We start from the raw sequence: 25,207 nt of genomic DNA on the forward strand, positions 1-25,207 counted from the left end.
ATGTTATAATCATAAAAGATTATTTGATTGCGATGAGTTTTTAAGAAATTTAAATCTGCGCATTTTTATATATAACATGTTATTTTCTTATCTCTTTCAGTAGTGAAAATTGTATAAATATTGACAATGGTTGAATCAAAGACGGAAATTCGAGAGCATCATCAAAAACAAGTAGAAAAATGCATGGTTCTTGCATGTGAGAACTACCTTGGAAAGTCCGGAAGTAAAACATACGTGATTTGGTTTTCCATTTTAGGTTACCTTATCATCATTTTCTTAGCTCAAAAACAGAATCCACCGATCGTTTACGTTTTGCGTTAGATCGCCAATAAGTTGTTCTAAATAAGAATTTCATCGTACTGTATCAAGCTATATACTATTTTGACGTAGGACTACGTCTTTCATTTCTATACCGGGGTGTAAAATCAAAGTTTCGAAAACGAAAGCGTTACGCCGGAGACCGAGATTTTGAACGTTAATAGCTCCTAAACAACTGAACGAACTGGTATGATAAACACTTCATTCGAAAGATAAAATGTCTACGCGTTCTATACTTGTTACTTTTTGATCCAAAAACTTGTTTCAATAGTCTTAAAATTGCTTTCAAATCAGGCTATTGAAATCATCAATCGGTATATAAGCGAGCGCCGCTCGGAAGTCCACTTAGTTATAATTGAACAACGGTTGGAGCATGTTGTCGCCATTGTGGTGAAGCTCTTCGTTTATCATGAAAGCGCGGATGAACGGTGTCACCAAGAGCCTGTTTGTGCACCTTAGGCCAGAAGGGAATCCATCAGGAGGAGAGTGATGCCACAAACGGTTCCCCGGGAAGATCTCGAAGCAGCCGCTACACACACACACTCACATACACGCGCGGAATTCTTTCCGTTTGGATGCCATTCAGCATCGAGAAAGATCCGGAAAATAATCTGCCAATTCCTCTGGGAATTCAAAAATACATTCATGTGAAAGAGTTTATTTGAATGTTTTCTATCCATGTAACACTGTGATCAAATACATTTGGTTTTGTGATTTTTCAATCAATCGCAATTAACAGGATAGCTTCTGAAGATTATTCTTCTCCATCAGTAGGATATTTCCGTATCCAATATTGTATGCGCCCGCAATCGATTATGCTTAATGCTCAGTCGCCGAAAGTTCCGAGCTCAGAGAGTTCATTCCCCTCTAGTTTGCCTTCCAAATTGCCATCGTAAACCACGCCTTCTCTCGATTCAATCGCGCACAAAAAGCATACTTAAGCGATATTCTGGTGGTGAGACGCATTCATTTTTCGTGAGGACATCGACAAGACAACATCGTTGCTGAGGGTGCTGGACGGTGAAGGATCGAAATCTGCCCTGAAACGCAAGCAGTTTGTTTGAAACAGTGAGGGAGCACAGAGAAGTCGATCCTTCAGGAGAAGAGAAGGTGACCATCGAAGCAGCCGCACGGAACACACATACACGCACGGAATTCTTTCCGTTTGGATGCCATTCAGCATCGAGAAAGATCTGGAAAATAATCTGCCAGTTCCTCTAGGAATTTAAAAATACATTCATGTGAAAGAGTTTATTTGAATGTTTTCTATCCATGTAACACTGTGACCAAATATGTTTCAATCAAGTGCTATTAACAGATGGTTATCGAGTTAGCATTAACCACTGGTGGGCTTCCAGTATCGAGGAAAATGTGGAAATATCTAATCGTTACTGAAAAGAATCTGCCAGTTCCTCTGGGAATTTAAAATTACATTAATGTGAAAGAGTTTATTTTAATGTTTTCTATCCATGTAACACTGTGACCAAATACATTTGGTTTTGTGATTTTTCAATCAATCGCAATTAACAGTATAACTTCTGAAGATTATTCTTCCCCATCAGTAGGATATTTCCGTATCCAATATTGGATGCATAAAACCTTGTGCCTCCAACGTAACCCTCTCGTTTTCGAAGTTCTCCAAATATTCATTCATTCAGAATGAATTCAGATTCAACTTCAAACAAATGATCTCCAAATCAACGATAGTCCTACGTCACCCTAGCGGTTATACCATAGATATAACCCACTTCCTGTTTTTTTATGTATTTTATTACTCTGAATACTTCTCATTTTCCTCTGAGATCTCCCCTTCCCCTTCCAAAAGTTCATCCTGTATGGGAAGGTGGTCCCAACGTGACCGGTGGCCCTGAACCTGCTTTCTACCGAATTTTCAGTAATGTCAAATAAAAGGTGTCATAACGCAGACAATTTGATAATATGGTGACTTTTTTCTGGATCTCTTCATTCTAGCGTTTTAGCGCCATTTTGTGTTTTCATTGCTTCAAAAACAGAGAAGAAATATTTTTGATCTGTATGCAAAATCAGTTCAATGTTCTTCTAGATTGTGAAACAGTGCGAAACAAGGCAACTTTAATTGCTAATGGTATGTCCATCAAAACAATGGTATGTTATATAAATTGAATCTACCTGTTTCCTGTAGTACACAGCATGCCGTTATTTGAGAATAGTTAGGGTGGTCCTAAATCAACCCCAGTTTTTACATCGTGATTGTTTAACACGTTCTCTCTGGCACTTGCCATCAATGGCTCACACAAGCCTGGTTCATTGAGTGGCACTAACTACCGCGAGAACACATTTGATTTTGCTATTAGAAACTTTTGACGAACTCATCGTATGCACCCGTGTGCATGTGCGCGTACCTGTGCAAAGGCGTTAATGTTTGCGTGTTGAGGATGACTTTGACGTTGATTTGACCGTTGCCTTTAACTGTTGACCGTTGACGTCTGCGTGTGCACTTGTATGTGCACTTTCTTTGTTTAACTCCATACGTGTCGCTCTAAGGCTAAGTTCTTCCCGCCCAAACATTATCTCCTTCTCGCTTAAGTCCTATCTGCTTACTATCAAACTTTATTGTACTTTTTCATTCTTCTTCGCGAACCCATGGATGTATGCCAACGAAAATGGCATCGGAATACGATATTCGACTTCTTTATGTAAGACACCTGTACCCAATATCCATATCGCATGGTTTTTTTTCCACATTTTTGTCATTCAATACTATCATCAGCAAACCGGAAGTCGAATCAAGATTAAATTCTATATTCTGGAATCTACGTTCATCTATTGTTGACAAAACATAGAAAAAGTTAATTTGTATGTTTTGAAACGGAACTTAAAATACGATATTGATGTTCAAAAGTCGGAAACAGAAAAAAATCAAGTGTTGTCACTTCACAAAATTATTTAACTGATAACAAGCCAATTTGACTATAAAACAATCTCCAACTGATGATTCTTGTAGGAAAGTTTCTAAATTTCGCTATAAAAAATTTAATTTTGTGTGATTTATAAATGAAAACCTTAAAAAAAGTGTTTTAGTGAGTCAGAATGTTGTTACGTCACGTTGGAATGGTGCGTATACTTCGCGTGACGTGATAAGCTTCTTGAGACAGTTGATACTCGTCTATTTGTGGACCGATCTTAATAAAATTTTGTAGGTTTTCGACTTGTTTGTTTGCTCAGAGAAACCCAAGAATGAAAATGATTGAACTAAAGTTTATATGATAAACTAAAAAAATGCTCTATTTTTGTGACGTTTCAACACTTCAAAATACCTGTTTTTCAAATCCTTGTTTCGCATAAATTACAAAATGAAAAAATGAAACCTAGGTCCTATACTTCAAACAAGTGTTTAATTATCCATACAATGGTATGTCGACATTGAAGTTTGGTTAACCAAGTGCAGTGATATCTCAAGAACCATAAAAATAGTGAAAACCCTAAATATTTCAAACATAATTATGTAGTTTTTTAAATTCGCCCATCTGAAAGGTTGGTGCATAAAAATCAAATTCGTTTCGAAAAATTTATGATATAACTAGTGCTTATTCAAATAACGTTTTCAATTTTCTCCTAAAACTGGATTTGAAACTCGGTTCTCTGGTGCATAACCAAATGGAATGGGTCTTATGCATGTTTAGCGATTCAGTTTATGATTTGATAACATAGACAAATCTTCGGGGACATAAAGTGTGTTTTAGTTAGTATTTGGTCGCTAGTTGTCACATCGAGAAACTTTTGACAGCGTTTTGATTCGGATGGTCTGTTAGTTCAGTAGTGAAAATTTCATCAAGATTGAAGGACACATTCAAAAGTTATCGACGATGGAATACGAAAGGCGGGAAAAATTCTGCACACCCACGTTGAGAACCCGACGTGATCACGAGGGAAGATCGCAGAATTCCTGAAATTTCCAAAATCGACTGTGACACGTACGTAAAAATGGATTTCGGACAAATAGCCGGTAACAATACGTTGGCTGCCATACAAATGAAACACAAACTTCTGCATAACTCGAGAACTATTCTAGAAAAATTGGGGATGTGAGGGTTTTTGGGTATGAGAAATGTTTCTATGATGGTATGACACCTCTGGAAAGGAGAGGGGGTCCCATAAAAATAATGCACATATTTCAACCAAACTTATTCCAATGAAACATGACAATTGAAAATTTTCTGGGGGTCTTCGTAGCCACTTGGTTACGCGTTCGCTTACTAAGCGATCGATCGTGAGTTCAAACTCAGGGCCCTCAATTGACCATCTTTGTGTTGTTATAGAATAATTACGTCCACGCAACCATCATCAGCTATGGAGATCGATCCACGGTGGAACAAAGATCGATTCATCCATACAACTGCTCTGCTCTGCAAGAAACATCGGGCTGCTGTTCTATAAATAACCCAACAATGATCAATATCAACTGTCTCCGCTGTCCGGTCTGCTGAACAATGGAAGAACAGATAGAATACCCTTACGCCGAAATGGCTACTAGAGTGTAATTTACCATAATGTAATGGAACAGAAAACCTAACGCCTAAATGGCTAACTACTTCTACTGTGTAATTTACAATTTATAGAAACATAAACATATGTACATGTACACGATAAAAACCCGGCTCTGTTACAGATAAAATGCTAATGAGCCTGATAAATAAATAAATGGGATAAAAAAAAAAAATTGAAAATTTTCGGAAAACTCTGAAGGAAAATGGGAAAATTCGAAAAATTCAATTCGCATTTGTTCTACAATTACATATTTTCAAGCGTTGTTAGTCCATTTGATGTTTGTGGTAATGAAATTGATCTTCGTTCGAGGGTGGAAATGGATTTTAATGTGATAAAACGCACTCCTATATCGTTTTCTATCTATATAAATACAAATGGACCGCCGAATGCGTTGATAAGAGCAAAATTTATCATATTTTCTGTATCAAACATTTATTTCATGTAATGGAGAAACATTTTATTTGCAAGTGGATGAAAATCCTTGCACGAGAATTGTGTCAGAAAATAATCTGATATTATAATGTCGAGTTTTGGTAGAAGTACTGAAATTGTATAGTAAAACATAATTTTAAAGGGTAGATTGGAAGATCAATCAATGAACAGTTCTGAAAATAAAAACATATATGTTTTGTGCAACAAGTATCTTTGGGAGCTGGGACCGACGCTGATATTGTGCAAACGATCTTGATGTGGGCTGAATGGAAAGCGCAGCAAGAAAAGTTCGAGGCTCAACGTGTAATACGTGTACTGACTCTTATTTAACCATTTGTCTATACATTTGCGATGTTATTACTGAAACTCTTTTTTATAATATAAAATTGTCTTCAGACACAATTTTCGTATAATATTTTTTCACCACCTTCAAAAAAGTTTTTTTTATTTACATAGAATACTAAATTGATACGGAGAAATTAATTGTTTTTGTTCATTTCGCCTGAAAATATATTATTATCTTTAACGCTTCACGGAACGAAGCTGAATGCCGTCAACGCGAATCTGTATGTGGTTGGTATCACGACTATGAAATATAACATGTGCTATAAACCAAACAAAGTTGAAACAATCCCACCCTACATTTTTGTGCCAGTAAATGGTGTCGACAATGGTGCCTTTTTGCGATTGGATTATCGACCTATCTTTCATATTCAATAACCAATTACGAACCAAAATTATGCCAATATTGAAAGATTCGATGTTAGACAGAGCCATAACGTTTACGGATTATGTGTCACGTCTGTACGATAACATGCATCAATTAAGATTTGATTTTTCCTAGATGGGTGCTGTTAACCTGTGTTCTCGCCAATATCCATTGATATTATTCCATAGCAAACACTATCATTATAGCAGTAAATTTAAACTAAACATTCATCAAAGTGATTGATTTTATAATTTTGGAATTAAAAATTCATTGAGACCTACCTTCGGTTTCTCTTCTCTCGAGAAAAACTTTGGAATATGTTCACATGCAATGGAGGCATTCTGATTTCACTGTTTTTGGATTGGCTGATTAACTGCTCGAAAATAATTGGGTGTTCGGGTGTTCGGATCAGTGCACCCGTGGCCGAATGGTTAGCGTCTCACATTATCATGCCGGGTGTTCGGGTTCGATTCCCGTTCTGGCCGGGGGATTTTTCGTCAAAGAAATTTCCTTCGACTTGCACTGTGGTCATGCGTATTCAAGAGCTTGCCCCTCGGAATACATTCAAGGCGTGTTATTTGGCTTAAGAAATCTCGACCAAGTATTGACGCTAGTTAATGCATACGTTGAGACGGCAAAAGTTCCACAAGGGAACGTTAACGCCATTCAAGAAGAAGAAGTGTTCGGATCACGTTAAATCAAAAACATTATCTATAATTACTGACAAAATTTATTCGCAATAAATCGTTCTTTCAATGCTTTTTTTATTTTTTTTTATTTAAGGATCGTCAATCGAAACAGGCTTGGGCTAAGGCCAATCATTTCTGATTTCTTTTTTTCTCGAAATATCATGGAAATTTTAAAGTCGTGAAAATCACGAGTCAAGGCGTAAGATTTGTAGACATATCTTCTTGTAATGCAATAATAGCAGTGGTGTAGCATAGCATTTCAGTTCATGGCATTAAACACAGAGGCACTTTCGTGTGCGACATTCTACATATACTATAATCAACAATTGTTTCAATAAATAAATACTTCGCCTAAATCATTGTTTACTTTTACTCAATACAAAAATACCAATCGATCTCAATGAGATGATCGAATTTAGTTCTTGATTGCCTATCGCAAAATCGGAAATTTTCCGTTTATCGTCAAGTTTGATTTCTCTAGTTTTTATTGGTTCAACAAAATACAAGAAATATTAAGCGCATCTCCTATCATCTCATCTGGGTTTCTTATATTTACAAAATTGAATTCAGAGACAACAACGTTGTTGTGTCCTAGCTAAACAAACTATTTGGACTACACGCTCAGCTGCGGTTTGCGATTTTGATCCCATCAAAATTGTTCCAGTGTTGGCAGCAAATGCAGTTTGTTTTCCCCCACGCTGCGTGGGATGATATTCGTAATACTTTTATCCGTTTCGCTTACACTCAATGCTTCAGTGTAATTCATGTATAAGAATAACATGAGTTCGATTTGTTTTTCGGCGGTGGCAATTCACTATACAATATTACAACACTAACTTCAAGGGAAACGAAAAGGGAACAGAACAGGATGTGAGATTAAATCTATTTATGGCAGTTTGTTGCTTCCTTGTTGTTTTTCCAATTTCGACTTCAATGTGGTGGCAGTTTGTCGGCTTTCTTAATTCTAATACCGATTTCGTACTCAAATTGTACTCTCCAGCCGTTTCTCAAAGTATTTTGTGTACTGTTCTTCCGAATTTCCTCATGCAGTTATACTTTAATATTTGAAACGGTACGACATTGAAGAAATGCTGTTATGACACTAAATTGATATTAGATAAGCTGCGTATTGTGGATATTTTTGTTCTTTAGTATAATACTATAGATGAGTATTTTTTTCGCAGTCGAAGTTAACTGCTTCCTGTTGAGATTCCGAAAATTTTGTACTCGTGAACGTGAGATTAGATGTGATTTTTGGTTGGCAGCCTAGATTTATATTTTACAGAAAAATGAAAAGAACTGAAAGTATTGCGTAGAGCACCTGATCGACTAATTAACATGGAAGCACACAAATAATTATTAACCTAGAAAAATTATAGTAACTCTTATTGTGATAACAATATCAAAAGCGTCTGGACTGTCGCAAATTGCTCGATAAAACAGAACAATGAGACAGCCAGCTTTGAGACCAAGGACCATAAACACAGTGTTTGCCTTTGCAATAGCAGTAAAATACTCTTTAAATAAGCCCCAACCTTCTGTCAGTCTTTAGTTGCTATACGGCTGGCAACACTGCCTTCACTTTTCAGTTCGATCCATTTTGGTCCACGTTTCCTACGCTCTGAATGTTCGTAGCGTGGTTTCGCTTTTCTGAGTGAATATTATTTTTTTCAAAATCATCTATTTTGAAAAAAAGGTATGATCCTACACTTAAAGCACGATTATATATGATTACAGAGAAATATTCAATAAATACTCTTTCTTGTTTAAAAAAAACTTATGTATCTGTTTGTTGGCACCAAATAGTATTTTGTGTTTGTCAGTGGCAGCTCTGATAGTAGGTAATGTACATCGTTTCGAAAAGCAAATGCATTTTTGCAGAAAACGTGTACAACCCTCATTCGTAATGTGTCAAGTCACTGTAGTAGTAAATGATGTAAATAACTGAGAATAGAACAATTAACTGGCACACGAGCATTGTGGGTATTATCGATCGGTGGATTTTACGCCATCTCTAGGAACAATCCGTTGCTTCGGGAAACGGAGCAGGAGCCACAATATCCACCACAACGAGCTCGTACCTTCTTGTATGGTGGAGCCAGCTGAAAATAAGACAACATTTGGTTTGATCAATTTGGCAATTCAAGAAAACAACACACTGCTTACCGGTATTAGGAAATGTATCACCGCGTTCTGTCCCTTCGTTTCCCATTCTGTGTGTGGCCGTATTCTGAACGGTGTGTTCTCAAGGTTGATGGAAAAATCTCCCTGTGGACACTTACCGGTGTTGCTGTAGCAGTCACCCGCTGAGCCGTACCCTTGCGGTGTTCCGGAACGATCGGTGAATCGATGGTCATCCTCTATGACCTTAAGCGTATGTATGTTCAGTCGAATCTTCCGATAGTGTGTCGCCCCATAGATGATGCTGTTATCAACCCAGTCCTCCGACGATTGGGAGCAAAATCCAGCATTAGCTGCTCGTTTGTTGATATAGATAGCGTAGTTTTCCACGATACCTATGGACGAGGAATGTGAGATGTTGTTGATTCGTTTACAATCAATATTAGGATGAAGCTAAACAAATTTTATTTTTTTCCAAATTTTGTTAGAAGAAGCCCGACGGAGCAGGACTCAAATCCAGACCATTCCCACAGAAGGATCAGTTGTAAATAAACCGATTATGTCCCGTGAGGTAAACTCGTTCAAGGAGACACATACGATCCAGCAGCGAGCTGGCAGTGGAAGAAAAGCGAAAACGACCGACTCCGTGAAGGCAAGGAAGGTAAGATATTACTTCAAACGTAATTAAAATCCTTCGCTTCGAGACGTGACCAAGCAGGCCAATTCATCCGTCTGGTTCGTCCAGCAGACAATGAAGCGGGTCGGGCTTCATGTCTTCAAGGTAAGCAAGGCGCCTAACCGAACCGATAGACAGAATAAGGTGGCCCAAGCGCCAGGAAGCTGTACCGCGAGTGGTTGGTGCAGCAGGAACGCATCGCAATGGACGACGAGACGTACATTCAAACGGACGCCAAGCAGATCCCCTGCCTGGAGTTTTTCATTGGCAAGTCCCATCTGGATTTTCCTGGGAGAAGGTTGACAAATTTGGCAAGAAGCACAAGAAGTAAGTACAAGTATGTAAGTAAGTACAAGAAGTGGTGCGGTAGCTGTTCTGTGGGTGCGACAAATTCAGCAAGCCGTACATAACGACCGGCACCATTAACGGTCAAATGTATAAAGAAGAATGCCTCCAGAAGCGTCTGCTGCCCTTTCTCCGGTCGCACGAAGGTGACACTCTATTTTGGCTGGATCTGGCATTGTGGCATTATGCAAAACCGGCGATGGAGTGGTACGAAGCCAACGATGTTGTTTTGTATCGAAGGAGGCAAATCCGTCAATCTCGCCAGAACTTCGCCCAATAGAAAAATTTTGGACGATTATTTAACAGTTCAGCTGAAAAGTTTATAAGGTAACACAGTAAAACTATTTTTTTTTTGCAAAATTCAATTCTATTGTTCAACATAATTGTCTTCGAGGGCGATACAGCGATTATAGCGATCTTGCAACTTGATATAATTTTTATAGTACTCTTTCGGTTTTTTCCTTAAAATAGCCCTCATTTTCGGTAATCACTTTATCATTGGTCTTAAATTTCATGCCAGTGAGCATTCTCTTCAGGTCTGCGATCTGGAAAATATGGTGGATGCGGAAGCAATTCGAAGTCCAATTCATGCAGTTTTGCCATCGTTTTCATTGATTTGTGATTTTTCCATTTTTTCACTATAACAAAAGTCGTTTCACTCTCAATGCTGTAACTAACGAACCAACCGACCGATTGCTGTCAAATTTTGACACGTATCCAGGGTTACCAAATCTACAGAATAATCTGTATTTATACAGATTTTTCAGACTTTCTGAAATCAAGAATCTGTAGATACAGATTGTTTTGGTTTTCATACACATTTACAGATTTTTCAAAATAACGATCTAATATTAGTTATGGCTTGATCTCAATAATATTTTTCCCAACTTACCAATTTTATTCATATAGCATACGAAACAGTCTGAATGAGAGTCATTTTGGCATTCGTATGTGTATTGTAGTACCGCTTTCTCATTTTCAATCTATGGTGAAAAGATGCAAAATTCTGCGTCAGCCGCCAGCTTTAGAATAAATAAATAACACTGTTTATCTTCTTCCTACTGAAGCACAGTGAATACGAATTTTTAAGGTGGATACTATCAACATCGTCAAATTCATAATAACTATTCCAATCAATGATACTAAAGTTGAGATTATGTTTCAAGGTTGAACTTATAAATCCCTTTGCGGTTGTATTAAATTTCGACGTGTGTGGTACTGGACGCAATTTGTTTACATGATAAAGCAGTGATGTTTAACTTTGTGAGATTCTGAAGGATGAACAAGGTTCCTTTATTTTTTGTGAACTTCAGATTAGTTTTTACTAATATAGAAAAAAATAGAAAATATAGAAATAACGAAAAATGTTAAATAAATAATTAACGATCGCGATTGAAGTGATTAAATGTTTTGTTGTCAGCACCGTTTTTGCAACGATTTTTGCTCCGTGATTTGCACCGTATTTCTATACCTGTTTTACACTGTGCTTGAATCTGGTTTGTTTTCTCTGTTGAGTTATTTTTGGTTGGTATGGAGGCGCGCTGTTGTTTTTATGCTTTGCTTAGAACCAAGGCGCCTAGAAGAATTTCCTAAGGTGGGCCAACTTACTAAAACCACTCTTCAGCCATCTTGGAAGTCTACTGTGTTTTGTTTGTAAACAAAACACAATACGCTTGTGCAAAAGCTCGCTCGTGATCAGTCTGTCTCTTTCACGCTTCAAGCAAATAATTCCCCTTCTGCTTTCTTCCGTACTGTTTTCATATACCGCTCCCATAATCAACTTAGTGACGAAACGGCCTCACCTTACGATATACTTCTAGGCGCCTTGCTTAGAACGAGCGAAGACAAAACAGGCGCTAGAATTTGATGTGTGTGTGTGTGTATAAAATAAGGCGTGCATCACAAAAGCGATGTTTAGTATCTGAATTCTGCGCTGTGTTCATTCGGCGCCCTCGTGTTTATGAATTTGGTACCATACCAAGAGAGAATACGTGTTTGTTATGAACGCGCGCTAATGAAAATTACACTCAAGTGCAACGCAGCGTATGTTCTCTGGAGACTGGCGGCGAGCAAAAAAACGCGCCAGACTGTTGTCGTACAAGAAGGAAAAACTCCGAATCTCGACGACAGGCAGTCGTTGCGGTCAGTTGCGGTTGCGGTTGCGGATAGTTGCGGTCGTTGTGACCGCAATGCTAACACAAGCACTCTACAACGCGGCGGCGGTGTTTTGGTCGCTGTTAAATTCGATCTTCGTTGTAGTGCAGTTACGTTAACAAGCTGTACTCTTCTCGAACAAATGACCGTTTCTATCCGTTTTCCAGGGACAACTATTTACGTCTGCGGTATTTACATACGTCCGACCTCTCATCCTGACGTTTATAAATCGCGCGCAGCTGCTGTTCAAGAGATTTGTGACCTATCCTCAGTATACGATGTCATTGTTGCACTTGGCTACAATCTCCCACATCTGTCATGGTGTTTCGACGAAGACTGCAACAGTAACCTGCCAGGTAACGCTTTCACCGAATCAGAAATTGCGTTTGCAGAATCCATGCCCACATCTGGACTTCACCAAATGACGTAGCTGCCGTTTTGAAAAAACTTGACGCTTTCAAAGGTGCCGGTACAAGTTTTCTACCTCCAGCATTTCTCAAGGAAGGTGCTGATACGTTAAAAACTCCGATCAGCATAACCTTCAACCTGCGCATGTGGAAGATGGTATCGATCACTCCAATCCATAAGTCTGGTAGTGTTCACACCATTAGCAACTACCGAGGAATTTCGATGCTATGCTGCATCGCCAAGGTTTTTGAAGAACTCGTCCACGGGAATCTATTCAATGCTGTTCGTCCACTCATAACTGATGCTCAACACGGTTTCGCGAAGAAAACCGTTTCTAATCTGATGAGCTATATGAGTGTTTTGTCAGAAACCGTAGAAAGTCGCAGTCAGGTAGATACTATCTACTTTGATTTCTCTAAAGCTTTTGATAAAGTTCCTCACGAACTGGCTATCGAGAAACTTAAATATATTGGACTTCCAGATTGGATAACTGAGTTGCTCAGATCGTACCTAACCGACAGAAAAGCTTTCGTGAAAGTTGGAAGTGCTCGTTCCCGTTCATACCGTATTACATCCGGCGTCCCACAAGGCAGCGTTCTTGGGCCGTTGATATTTATTCTCTTCGTCAATGATCTCGCCAGCCTGCTGAAATCTGGTGAGCTTTTGTACGCTGATGACATAAAAATATTTAGAGAAATCACTTCCATTCTGGACTGCTGTGCTTTACAAGCCGACGCGAGTGAATTGATTGCATGGTGTGCTGATAACGGCATGTAGCTAAACATCAGCAAGTGCAAGACAATAGCCTTTACGAGGCGTCAATCGTTTGTATCTCATGACTACGTTATTTGCTCTGCTATTATCGATCGCGTTAACTCCATCAGAGATCTCGGCGTTATTGAAGTTTACCGAACACAAGAACACCGTCATCGGAAAAGGATACGCTGTCTTAGGGTTTATCCGACGGAACTCGCAGTCCTTCCGAGACCCGTACACGCTGAAGGCTTTGTACACCTCAATGGTACTAAGTGTCTCTGAATACGCAGCATGCGTGTGGGCTCCCTACCATACAACGCATATCGCTAGGATTGAAAAAGTGCAACGCTGTTTTATCCGCTACGTCTTAAGGCAACTGCCATGGAATGACCTCACTCATCTTCCTGATTACGAGACTCGCTGTATGCTCATCGACTTGGAAACTTTGTCGGCAAGGAGGACGAAAATTCAACGTTTGTTTGTCTTCGATATGTTGTTCGGAAACATCGACTGTGCGCTGTTAATCAATGAGATACGTTTCTATGCTCCCACCAGACAGCTGCGCGAAAGACAACTATTGGCGATACGACCACATAGAACCTCGTTTGGCCTATTGGCGATACGACCACATAGAACCTCGTACGGGCAGAACTGTGGCCAGCTGCTTCCGTGCATTCAACGAAGTTGGATATCACTTCGATTTTAATATGTCTAAATGTGTCTTTAAACGTGGAATTAGGAATATTAGGTAGTTTATATGATTTGTCAGTCTGTGAGATCTGTCTAAGACGAAGTAAAGTAAAGAAACACGCTGACCAAACGACGATCCCGGATGTTGTATACGGAGCTACTCAGTTCGATTGCATCGTTATGGACGACGAAACGCACGTAATATCGGACTTCAAGCAGATTCAGGGTCAGGATTTTTACATGGCGACGGAAAAAGGGGAAGGTGACAGACATCTTGAAGACCATAAAACTGTTCATGTTCCCGAAAAAATGTATACCTAGTTTGAAATATACGTTGTCTGCTCCCTTTCGTCAACAAACACAACAAACCCGTTCTGTTTTGGCCGGATTAGGCAACCTTCCATTATGGGAAGAAGGCGATAAGGTGGCGGTGTCCAAAAGATCATAACTCACCCTCATCAAGCGTAACTAGAAGAAGACGCAAAATAGGCTCATTATAATGCAAATTTACTCACCCGATTTCAACGTTAGATATTCAGTTGGGTTGTTGGACGTCATATTGTGACAGTAGATGCTCACGGGTCTTCCCTTGATATTCAGCGTATACTCTCCGTCCTGGCGGATTCTTCTGCTCCTCTGTATATCCTGGCAGGTGTAGCTAATGGACTTGCTGTACCGGGGTCTACAGTCTGGAGCTGGTGTGCATTTCTTCTTCTGCATAGGTCGCGGCTCCGGGCACCGATTGGATTCCGTCTTCGTCAGCTCGTCATAACATTTCACGTTGCGGCGTTGGAAGCCATCACATTTGCACTGGAAGGTGAAAGACTACATTAGTCGCTGACAAAAGAAGCACTTTTCAAGAATGTTGGATAACTTTTCCGCGGTAGAGCATTTCGACGCAATGGGACGCAATTAAAGTGACATAAAAGTTGAACATACTCTGTTCCATCTGGCGGTGCTCCAGCGGCAAAAACTGTGCGTTTCGCACGGTTTCACGTTGGACGGCTTGTGTTTGACATCGCAAACACTGGCAATGGTTCGACCATTACTACAGGTCACATTGCGAGTCGCCAATCCGGTTCCACAACCAACCGAACACTGTGGAGTGGTTGAGCCGGATCGTGGGGATAGATACAATCACACACGTAGAAGACAGCAATAGCAGCACCAGCGCAGTACAGTAGCATCAGCAGGACGGTCAGGATGAAGACATTTACGCACACGCGGTATAGAGTATGTGACAAGATAGATGATTTGGTTCGTGTGGTTAGCGGGTGATTACGGATAGCATAAAAACATACGAGAGACAAACAGAAATACATTAAAAACAGGGCTCATTGTTTTACCGATGGGGAAACAAAACATGTAAAAAGGACATTGACGAGTAGCCCACCTTCGACCACGGAGATACCTCCCATCGGAATTGGCAGGGTTTGCACTTGCGCACCAGCTTTTTAGCCGGTGGAGTTTTCACGTGGGCACAGTGCTTGGCATCAACCTTCCGACCGGTCTTCACCGGATGCGGGTTCTCGGTAGATTTCGGAAACAGACGCATACAGACACGCTCGCCGGTACGGTAACCATCACCACCACCGCACGTCACATTACACTGAAAAGCGGTTACAGAGAAAGAGATACGAGAACAAGGAGAGTGGTAAGAGAAAGTGGTAAGCGTTATCAATGCACTGATTGTATGTGATATGGAACTGTGAGTGGAACGCGAGAGGGATAATTACAGGCTTCCAGTTAGTAATCCTCCACTTGAAATGGCAACACGACTCCACCTCGGGCGGTTTCTGGTTCAAAGGGCATTCGTTACTTTCCTTGCCACGATGATCTTGGCATAGCACCTGACGGTAGCGTTTGCAATCATCATTGCACTAAAACGAGAGAAAAACAAAAAAGTTGGGGAATTTCTTAACATTCCATAGAATTGACAGGATTAATATTCGTGTATGGTAACATTTGGACACGAGTGTCGCAATTTTGAAGACTGTTTGTGATTTTTGTCAAATTATAAGTTTAATACGGGTCTAGTTTTTAACTAATTTGAAATTTGGAACAATACAAGTCAATTGAATCAACTTTGAAGCCAATTGTTTATTCGGGTCAAGAGATTTAATGTGTGTGTATGTGCGTTTTTTTCTAGTGAATATGTTAGATGTGTAGAATATCTCCGCAAATGACAGTAAATTTGCAAGCAATTGTAGTTTTGTTCAAAAGACATATTTAGCGCTTTTAGCTGTATTAGCAAGGAATATCGACAGATACACACAAAAGTGATCAATGGAAAGACAGTTTGTGGTACCTACCTCACCCCACTGACCAAAGTTCCACTGGGGACAACGGAAGTTGCCACAGTTGGTTTGCGCCGAGGGTTTCTTATCGTGTTGGCAGTACAGGTCATCCACAACGACAGACTCGTTGTACTTGAAGCAGCATTGAACCTTCCGCTGTTTAACGCCTCCATTGCACTTGGCGTTGCAGATGCTCCAGACACTGGTGCACCATTTGTATGGCTGGGTGGTGGTATTTTGATAGCTCACGTCCATGTGTGTGGCAGAATAATAGTTGCTGTCGAGTCGAGAAATTGGCTTGGTTTCCTCCCCCGAGTACGCGTAGGCAGGAGGGTCTTGCTAAACGTGGTACGTAGAAGTAGATGGAAAATTAGACAATTCTGTCGGGGAAAAGTACAACGCTTTTCTAAAGTCATCGAAATAAACCGAATGGTACCGAAATCGAACACAAATAAAAGTAGCACATGAAGCGTAAAGATTTTGAGGGGTTATGTCTAATTTGTTTGAACGAACAAGTAAAATAAAGTACCTTCTTCTCACAAGGTGGCATGGTACAGTTGACGATTACTGCCACCGGACGGGTGCCACATAAAGCTGCGTTAACGCTAACATTGTTTAGTACACAGTGGATAGCATACCGTTGCTGGCCCTCTCCACAGGTCACCGAACACTGGACGGTGGAAACGACATATGAAAGCGGGAGAGTTTTTGAAATTAGGGGAAGACATGAGTGGAAGAGAATGATGACACATGATGAAATAATCGTTCAATAGCTATTGCTCATAGGAAGGGAAGAAAGTGCAACTAAGGAAAATGGTTGGACATAAGTTATGTGACCTAATGATTTGGAACTTTCAGTTGTTGTTGATAAATTCAACTTTCTAGCCAAGTATATTATTAGTTATCAATAAATTACAGTGTTTTCAAGAAGAAAAGTTACGGCACTACAAATAATATATACAAGCGAAGTGACTACTATGTCAACAATGGGGTCGTGACTTATACATCACTCTCTATAATTTTCAATATGTTTTCATAGAATGGTAATTGCTGATGAGTCAAACCATATACCGTTGATTGAAATTAGAGCTGCAGTGGGCGATGTAGGACTTCTCATTTCACCGTTAACGGCAAGTTTTGCAACATGGAATCGAGATTTGTCATGCACGAAATAACTTTATCATGTCTCAAGTTGCGTTTAGAGATGTACCATCCGCTCATGAGCTGTTAAAATGACTCTCTTCATCATAATGAGCGGATTCGGATCAGATCGCAATTGAAAAAACAGGAAGTGGGTTATATCTATGGTATAACCGCAAGGGTGACGTAGGACTATCGTTGATTTAGAGATCATTTGTATGAAGTTGAATCTGAATTCATTCTGAATGAATGAATATTTGGAGAACTTCGAAAACGAGAGCGTTACGTTGGAGGCACAAGGTTTTATGCATCCAATATTGGATACGGAAATATCCTACTGATGGGGAAGAATAATCTTCAGAAGCTATCCTGTTGATTGCGATTGATTGAAAAATCACAAAACCTAATGTATTTGGTCACAGTGTTACATGGATAGAAAACATTCAAATAAACTCTTTCACATGAATGTAATTTTAAATTCCCAGAGGAACTGGCAGATTCTTTTCAGTAACGATTAAATATTTCCACATTTTCCTCGATACTGGAAGCCCACCAGTGGTTAATGCTAACTCGATAACCATCTGTTAATAGCACTTGATTGAAACATATTTGGTCACAGTGTTACATGGATAGAAAACATTCAAATAAACTCTTTCACATGAATGTATTTTTAAATTCCTAGAGGAACTGGCAGATTATTTTCCGGATCTTTCTCGATCCAAACGGAAAGAATTCCGTGCATGTATGTGTGTGTGTGTGTGTAGCGGCTGCTTCGAGATCTTCCCGGGGAACCGTTTGTAGCATCACTCTCCTCCTGATGGATTCCCTTCTGGCCTAAGGTGCACAAACAGGCTCTTGGTGACACCGTTCATCCGCGCTTTCATGATAAATGAAGAGCTTCACCACAACAGCGACAACATGCTCCAATCGCTGTTCAATTAGAACTGAGTGGATTTCCGAGCGGCGCTCGCTTATATACCGATTGGTGATTGCAAATTGAAAGCAAATTTAAGACTATTGAAACAAGTTTTTGGATCAGAAAGTAACAAGTATAGAACGCGTAGACATTTTATCTTTCGAATGAAGTGTTTATCATACCATTTCGTTCAGCTGTTTAGGAGCTATTAACACTCAAAATCTCGGTCTCCGGCGTAACGCTTTCGTTTTCGAAACTTTGATTTTACACCACGGTATAGAAATGAAAGACGTAGTCCTACGTCAAAAACGCAGTATGAGCTGAAGAGCTGAATAGCTAGCTGAAGGGCTGAATAGCTGAAGAGCTGCGGAGTAGAAGAGCTAAAGAGCTGAGGGACATGAATAGTTGCGAAGCTGAGGAGCTGAAAAGCTGAAGAGCTGTGTAGCTGCAAAGCGTTATGAGTAGCGAGATTCGAATAAACTATCCACCTCCCGCTCATCATGATATGACGTCAGTTTGTTTTAGTTTGTCCCTCTCCGTTCATTAAAATGATCAGAGATGCCAGATGGGCAAACGTTTTTATTTTGACGATATAAAATCGTTTGTTAGTTCTTTTTATTCTTCATACAGCGCTATACAAAATAATAGACTTTATTATATCAAACACTGTTTGTAACACACGTCTTAAGTTGTGATGATGTGATGTTCACAATCATTGTTACTCCAAGCTACCGCCACAAAATAGCAGATCACAATTTTCCCAGAAATGCCCAAATGGTACGGCTTGACTTGTAGAACATAGTACAATGCACAATGGTCCAGGAGATGCATTTAAGTGGAAATAAGCATTTAGAGCTCGACAGTCAAGACAGACAGACAAAAACTGTCTTAGACAAAGTTGTTACTCATGATAGAGCGCTCGCTTTTATGTTGTCAAAAATAGGGTGACCAAAATTTTCGATGAAATAAAAAATCTACCTTTCTTATTTTTATAGATAGAGGTAAACATAGTTCAACAATGTTGTAGCTCCAATTATTTGAGACATCTTTGTAGAACGAAGTTTTTCTCTATCTCTTGAAATAAGTTCATAGCACCTTTTTTCTAAGTTACGTTAGGGTCACCATAAAAAAAAACTGTTTTTTGATCTAACTTTTATGTTTCAAAATTTACATGGAAACTGTAATCGAAAGACTTTTAGAGCTTACTAATACAAACATTTCTCGATGCAGAACTTGTCAATAACTTTACTCAAAATTGTTGATATTTCTTCCCAAAAAACATGCTCTTTTCATTTGTTTGTCATTCTTTCTGGAGCAAACGTAAACAAAGTTTATTGGCGGCAATTGAAAGAGCATATTTTACTCTACATGATGTGTGATTTTCAAAACTATGTTATTTTTTCTGTTTGAGTAAATAGAAATTGAAATCATGAGTTTTTGGGGAAAAAACCATCAATAACTTTGAGTAGGATTAAGATATAGACATGTTCTGCATCGCAAAATGTTGGTATCAAAAAGCTCTAAAAGTCGTACAAAGACAGTTTTGATGTAGAATTTGAAATATAGGGCCTTATTATAGAAATCGAGGCGATAAGAATTTTGCTCGTTAGCTCTATTTTACTATTATAGAATTTTTTTTTTATTTCAAGTTGTTTGGTTCGTTTGTTGCATATCTTCAGATTAGCGGTGGGCAGAACGGTTCATTTCAGTAAGCGGCTCAGAACCGCTCGTTCATTGAAACGATCCGGCTCATTTGAGCGACTCTTTTTTAAACCGCGACTCTTTTTGAGCCGAGACTCTTTCAAACCGCGCCTCTTTTTTAAGCTGAGACTCTTTCCAGAAGCGACTCTTTTTTTAACTGCGGCTTTTTTTAGCCGATACTTTTTCGAAGAGCGGCTATTTTTTGAACCACGGCTTTTTTTGAGCTGGGACTCTTTTCAAAAGCGGCTCTTTTTTGAACCGTGGTTCATTTATAGAGAGCCGTGGATCATACGCTCGCTCTGACGAACCGGCTCAAAAGAGCGGTTCGTGAGTGCTCGCCCATCTCTACTTCAGATAATTATTTTGTTTTGGTTTGAGTCCTTGATATTTTCCTTTGGGAAACATTTCAGAAACGCTTAAATATATAAATATATAAAAAAATTTCAACACATGTTCGTTCGTTTTGATCAGTATTTGTTTTACGGTGCTGCCAGAATAGTCTATACAGGGAAACTTCGATATAACGTACCCTCGTTATAATGTACCCTCGATATAACGTCACTCGATATACATTTTACTTCGATATAACGTACACATTTCCAAAGTGTAAAGGAAAAAAAATTTAATATTTTTTTTCCTGATAGAACAATGAACTATCTGTATTGTGATGCTAAATCGAGTTTTGTACCTTCAATCAATCCTGAAATACAGTTGGTTTTGTGATTCCGGATTCTAAATGAATCAAGTTTTAATCAACAGTACGAAGGCAAACATCATGAGAAAGGCTGACTTCGTTTTCTTATTGAAGTTATCCATTAACTTTACTAAAACAGCAACACAATAATGTATTATAAACTACGTTTGTGAGTACTTTATTATGCTTCGATATAACGTACAATTCGATACACCGTACAATTTTGAAAGTGAAATGTACGTTATATCGAAGTTTACCTGTACAAGGTAAGTGTTCAATCCTGCATTATTTATATTAATCATGTTATAATTTAGAATGCAGTACTTACTTCCAGAGCATATTTCAGTGGCTAAAAATGAGTGGACAGACAAATCACCACCAGTTTGAACGACTCGTTGAACCAATGAAAGCGAATGTAAACATTGCTCGAGGTATTTGTGGAGGCAATTCAAATAGAATCCCTGTTAAGGAAAAGTGGAAGGATTTTATTGAGGAGCTTAATGCACTGACATCATCAATGTGTCTTGGTTCAGAATGGTAGAAAGTAAGTGTTTCTTCTACGATCCATATAACTAAATATAATATATAAGTAAATTTTATCATATTCTTTGAATTACTATCAATCTAATTTCCTACCTAAAAATTGATTATTCCTGCTAGCGTACATTACTACGTGTCTCTTTTGTCAGCAACTTTCTTTTTTATTGCTATACTATACCGAACTTTCTATACCATATGCTAAAACTGAAATGTCTTGCAAAACAATAATGTTTTTTTTTTAAATTATAGATTTAGATTGACTTGAGGTGAAAGGTAAAGAAAACGCTAGCACACAACAAGCGAGAATTTAGAGCCACAGGTGGTGGCCCAATACAATAAAGCTATTGACGCCGCTACAACAAGAAATCGACGCTAAAAGAGAATCACATGCAAGAAAAAAATTGTCAAGAAAAGTGGGATTCATGCGTGACTCCTTACGGAATTCCATAGATTGCAGTTGTAAAAATACATGAAAAAGTTCATTTTCTAATAATTATATTTTTTGTAGAGCAAATTGTTCCATGATGTCGTTGTTATTACACATCCATGAATGCATTACGCCTATTAAGCTTCATTCGTTGAGGGAATACCAGTTTTCTCCAAAACATAATGAAATTAACACTTTTGGAAATATATATATTTATCATTTTCATAGCAGATGTCTCAAAAAAAGATTTGGCATCCTTTCTATAGTGCTTTGTGAAACATTTCAAACTCATTTCAAAACATTTCAGCTTGGCCACTGACATTCGAGCAGAGTAACGAATCGAGCTGTTTTCCTCGATTTCTATAATTCCAGATTTTACTCGGTGTGATAGTGATATTTATTGTATCGAATCCTCGATTCGATTTCTATAATAGAGCCTGTAGCGTCTTAAATGCAGTGGACTGTAAACTGCTGGCTTAAACCCGCTGCGCGATTCCAAAACTGCCTCAACGCAGCTAGCTCAGTGAGAGAACCAAATCCACCCCGCGGGCGCGATGTAAACTGCCTTCATTGCAGTGATGCAGCGGGGATTTTCCATTGGCATGGAAACTTTAACCTCACTGTGGCGGATTGAGGGACACGTTGTTTTGGAGACAAGACACAACACACACTTAAACTTAAACTATTTACATTCTATTTATCTTAACTTTACTATACATGAAATATAATTCATAATTGTCTTTTGCAGTTTTCCTTCAGATTCTACTTTAATTTGCTGTTGCTCTTAACGCTTCGCTGTCTTCAATCGAACTGTGTGCTGTCCTTGTAAAGCACAAAACTATCCTCCCATTCGTTGGCGGAGCATGTTCAATCCTGTTTGCGGGAGTGCAGAGGATTGCGCTTGATGGTGTGGCTTCGGGGGATCGCATCTCATGCATCGGTTCTCCCTTCAGTGCGCTTGCGACTGAACAGAGCCCATAAAAGTTAAAGCAGAAAAAACACGTTTATTCATGGTCACCCTCATGCAACTAAGGAAAAAGTGTTAAATCGATTATTTTAAAAGATAGAATAAAGCTTTGTTCTACAAAGTTGTTTCAAATAACTGGGGCTACAACATTGTTGAACTATGTTTAATTCTATCTAAAAAGATTAGAAAGTTAGATTTTTCATCGACAATTTTGGTCACCCTATTTTTAATAACATAAAAATGAGCGCTCTATCGTATGTAACAACTTTTTCTAAGACAGTTTCTGTCTAAACAATAAATATCTCCCACAAAGTTGTTTTTAGCGACTTCTATCTGCGTTCTATAAAGATAAAGATAAGAAAGTTAGATTTTTTATTTCATCGACAATTTTGGTCACCCTATTATAGACAACATAAAAACAAGCGCTCTATCATGAGTAACATCTTATTCTAAGACAGTTTTTGTCTAGAAAATAACTGTCGAGCTCTAAATGCTAATTTCCACTTAAATGCATCTCCTGGAACATTGTGCAATGTTATAAAAACGATATCCAAGATGGCCGCTGCTATTAATTAGTTGTTTATTTTTTTCAAACCTCTATCATAGGGTACTTCAAGAAAAAATCAAATCCAAGATGGGTTTCGAAATAAAATGGCGGAGTATAGTACTTAAAACTATAATACATTAAAACTGAAATTCAAGTACTCAATAAAAAAAATGATTATCTTAGCGAAGCATAAAAGTAGCTACCCTGCAGAGAATATGAAAAGTCATTTTCAGTATTTCGAGGAGAAGAGTTCTTTAAACTTTGAACGGTGACGGCAATATACAAGGCATTAAGAGTAGACTGATTAAACGTACCGTTTTTAACGGGACAGTACCGTTTTTTCGACCGAATTTGATTGTCCGTTTTTTCATCAATTTGTACTGTATTTTGAGTATACAGAAAAATCTTATATTCCTTAATTTTCCAGTATCATTATTATCAATAATTTTATTGGAATGAACATCTGATAAATAAATTGGGATTTACATTGTTGTATTCGCAGAGATTTCACACAACTGTCTTCCTCATGCAACCGATTGAAAGCAACGTTGTAAAACTTTATATATCTCCATATTTGTATGCGATTTGTGTAGGAAAATTGAAGAGTTTTTGTGATTTCGTCGGTAAACATGATGCTAAATTGCTCGAACAGGATAACACACTAACACACACACTGCACACAGGATTGTGCTCTTATTTTCTTGCACAACAAAAGTATCCTGTTGTACTACGAGATTTGATTGGAACCCGATGCTTAAAACTATGGTTGCTTTCTACCAGAGACATCAGTTGGTATCTCTCAAACATTTATTCGTCTTGTTGAAAGAGACGACGTATCTGCCATCGATAATGTCATTAATTTTGATAATTTTATAGAAATTCTTATTAGCGTCAAATCGTCTTCAACTTGATTATCCCGAAGTTTAGCCTCAAACCATGGTTCAAAAGTCTGTACTTCAGTTGGGACTTCATTCGCAACTTCTCCCGATTTATATCACTGTTCCACCAACAATCTCTGCGTTTGTGGTCAAGGTTATCACGACATTGAGCATGTTGTTTGCTCATGCGAGGTGTATCTAGTAGCCAGATCGAATTTAGAAAACACTCTTCGGGCCCGACAGAAACAACCCGGTGCGGGATGTGTTGTCTCAGTTAGACCAAATCTATCTTTTCCTCAAAACTATCGATCTCCGTGTGTAAACATCAAAATTGTCCACATCTTCTTACGTCTCTTCCTCTCTATGATAAACATATCTACTAACTTCGAGTCTACTGCGTTTAATCGATGTCCCATCCTTTTAACCGTAGAATAAGGAAATTGTAAATATACTTCAGAATCAAAAATAGATTCAAAATTTTGCTGTATCAAATTTATATAACTGAGCTTGTAAGAATAAACTATTTATGAAAAAATAGAACTCTTCAACATAAAAGGAAAGGAATTTCTGACTAGTGAGAAGCAAAGTGGTCTTGAAAGTTTTGTTGATTCAGATGAAACACAGTAAACTAAATCTATTTAGGGGGTCTTCGTAGCCACATTGGTTGCGCGTTCGCTTACTAAGCGATAGATCGTGAATTCGAAACCCAGGGCCCTGAATTGACGATCTTTGTGTTGTTAAAGAATAACTACTGCTCTGCTCTGCAAGAAACATCGGGCTGTTGTGCTATTAATAACCCAACAATGATCAATATCAACTGTCTCCACTGTCTGGTCTGCTGAACAATGGAAGAACAGAAAGACTACTCTTACGCCTGAATGACTACTACTGTACAGTTTATCATAATGTAATGGAACAGAAAAAAAACTCTCATAGAAACCATAAACATGTACACGATTAAACCCCGGCTGTGTTCAGCTAAAATGATAAAAAACGAAATTTATTTAAACTGTGAATAATCTTACGATACTGCTTTGGAGTATATTAAAAAATGAAAAGTTAGTCTAGTAGACACTACAATAGATCAAACTAATGGCGCAGTGGTACAATGCTCCTGCAGAAGAAGTCTAGTAAACATGGAACAGTATGAATGGATTTTATTAAAGTCCGTTCCTAACTGACCAGTAAAAGTCTTCTTTGTCAGATAATTGGAAACATGTTGTTCGATGAGTACACAACAGCAAAAGTAATTGAAATTGATGAGATAAGGTGGTG

The 25,207-nt window shown here is 38.6% G+C and overlaps 1 protein-coding gene and 1 long non-coding RNA gene across 8 annotated transcripts in view; one reads left to right on the forward strand and one right to left on the reverse strand.

Moving 5' to 3' along the window:
• Positions 1-7,142: 7,142 nt before the first annotated feature.
• The window catches only part of LOC129776108 (A disintegrin and metalloproteinase with thrombospondin motifs 20), a 536,521-nt gene continuing 518,456 nt past the window's right edge, over positions 7,143-25,207 (reverse strand). For 5 of the 7 annotated variants that reach the window (XM_055781517.1, XM_055781515.1, XM_055781516.1 and 2 more), the window contains 8 exons: positions 16,652-16,792; positions 16,138-16,461; positions 15,562-15,705; positions 15,219-15,434; positions 14,765-14,923; positions 14,341-14,635; positions 8,842-9,191; positions 7,143-8,777 (listed from right to left, as the gene is read on the reverse strand). In XM_055781517.1, coding sequence (XP_055637492.1) covers positions 8,679-8,777; positions 8,842-9,191; positions 14,341-14,635; positions 14,765-14,923; positions 15,219-15,434; positions 15,562-15,705; positions 16,138-16,461; positions 16,652-16,792 — 1,728 coding nt within the window. In that variant the 3' untranslated portion in view covers positions 7,143-8,678. The remainder of the gene's footprint in view (positions 8,778-8,841; positions 9,192-14,340; positions 14,636-14,764; positions 14,924-15,218; positions 15,435-15,561; positions 15,706-16,137; positions 16,462-16,651; positions 16,793-25,207) is intronic. The other 2 variants (XM_055781520.1, XM_055781521.1) reach the window with 2 other exon arrangements.
• Positions 8,501-21,611, forward strand: LOC129776115 (uncharacterized). The gene is made up of 3 exons (XR_008743055.1): positions 8,501-9,206; positions 9,285-21,117; positions 21,363-21,611. It is a non-coding gene; the product is annotated as an uncharacterized LOC129776115 (long non-coding RNA).

This window comes from Toxorhynchites rutilus, chromosome 3 (assembly GCF_029784135.1).
Source record: "Toxorhynchites rutilus septentrionalis strain SRP chromosome 3, ASM2978413v1, whole genome shotgun sequence".
NCBI lineage: Eukaryota > Metazoa > Arthropoda > Insecta > Diptera > Culicidae > Toxorhynchites > Toxorhynchites rutilus.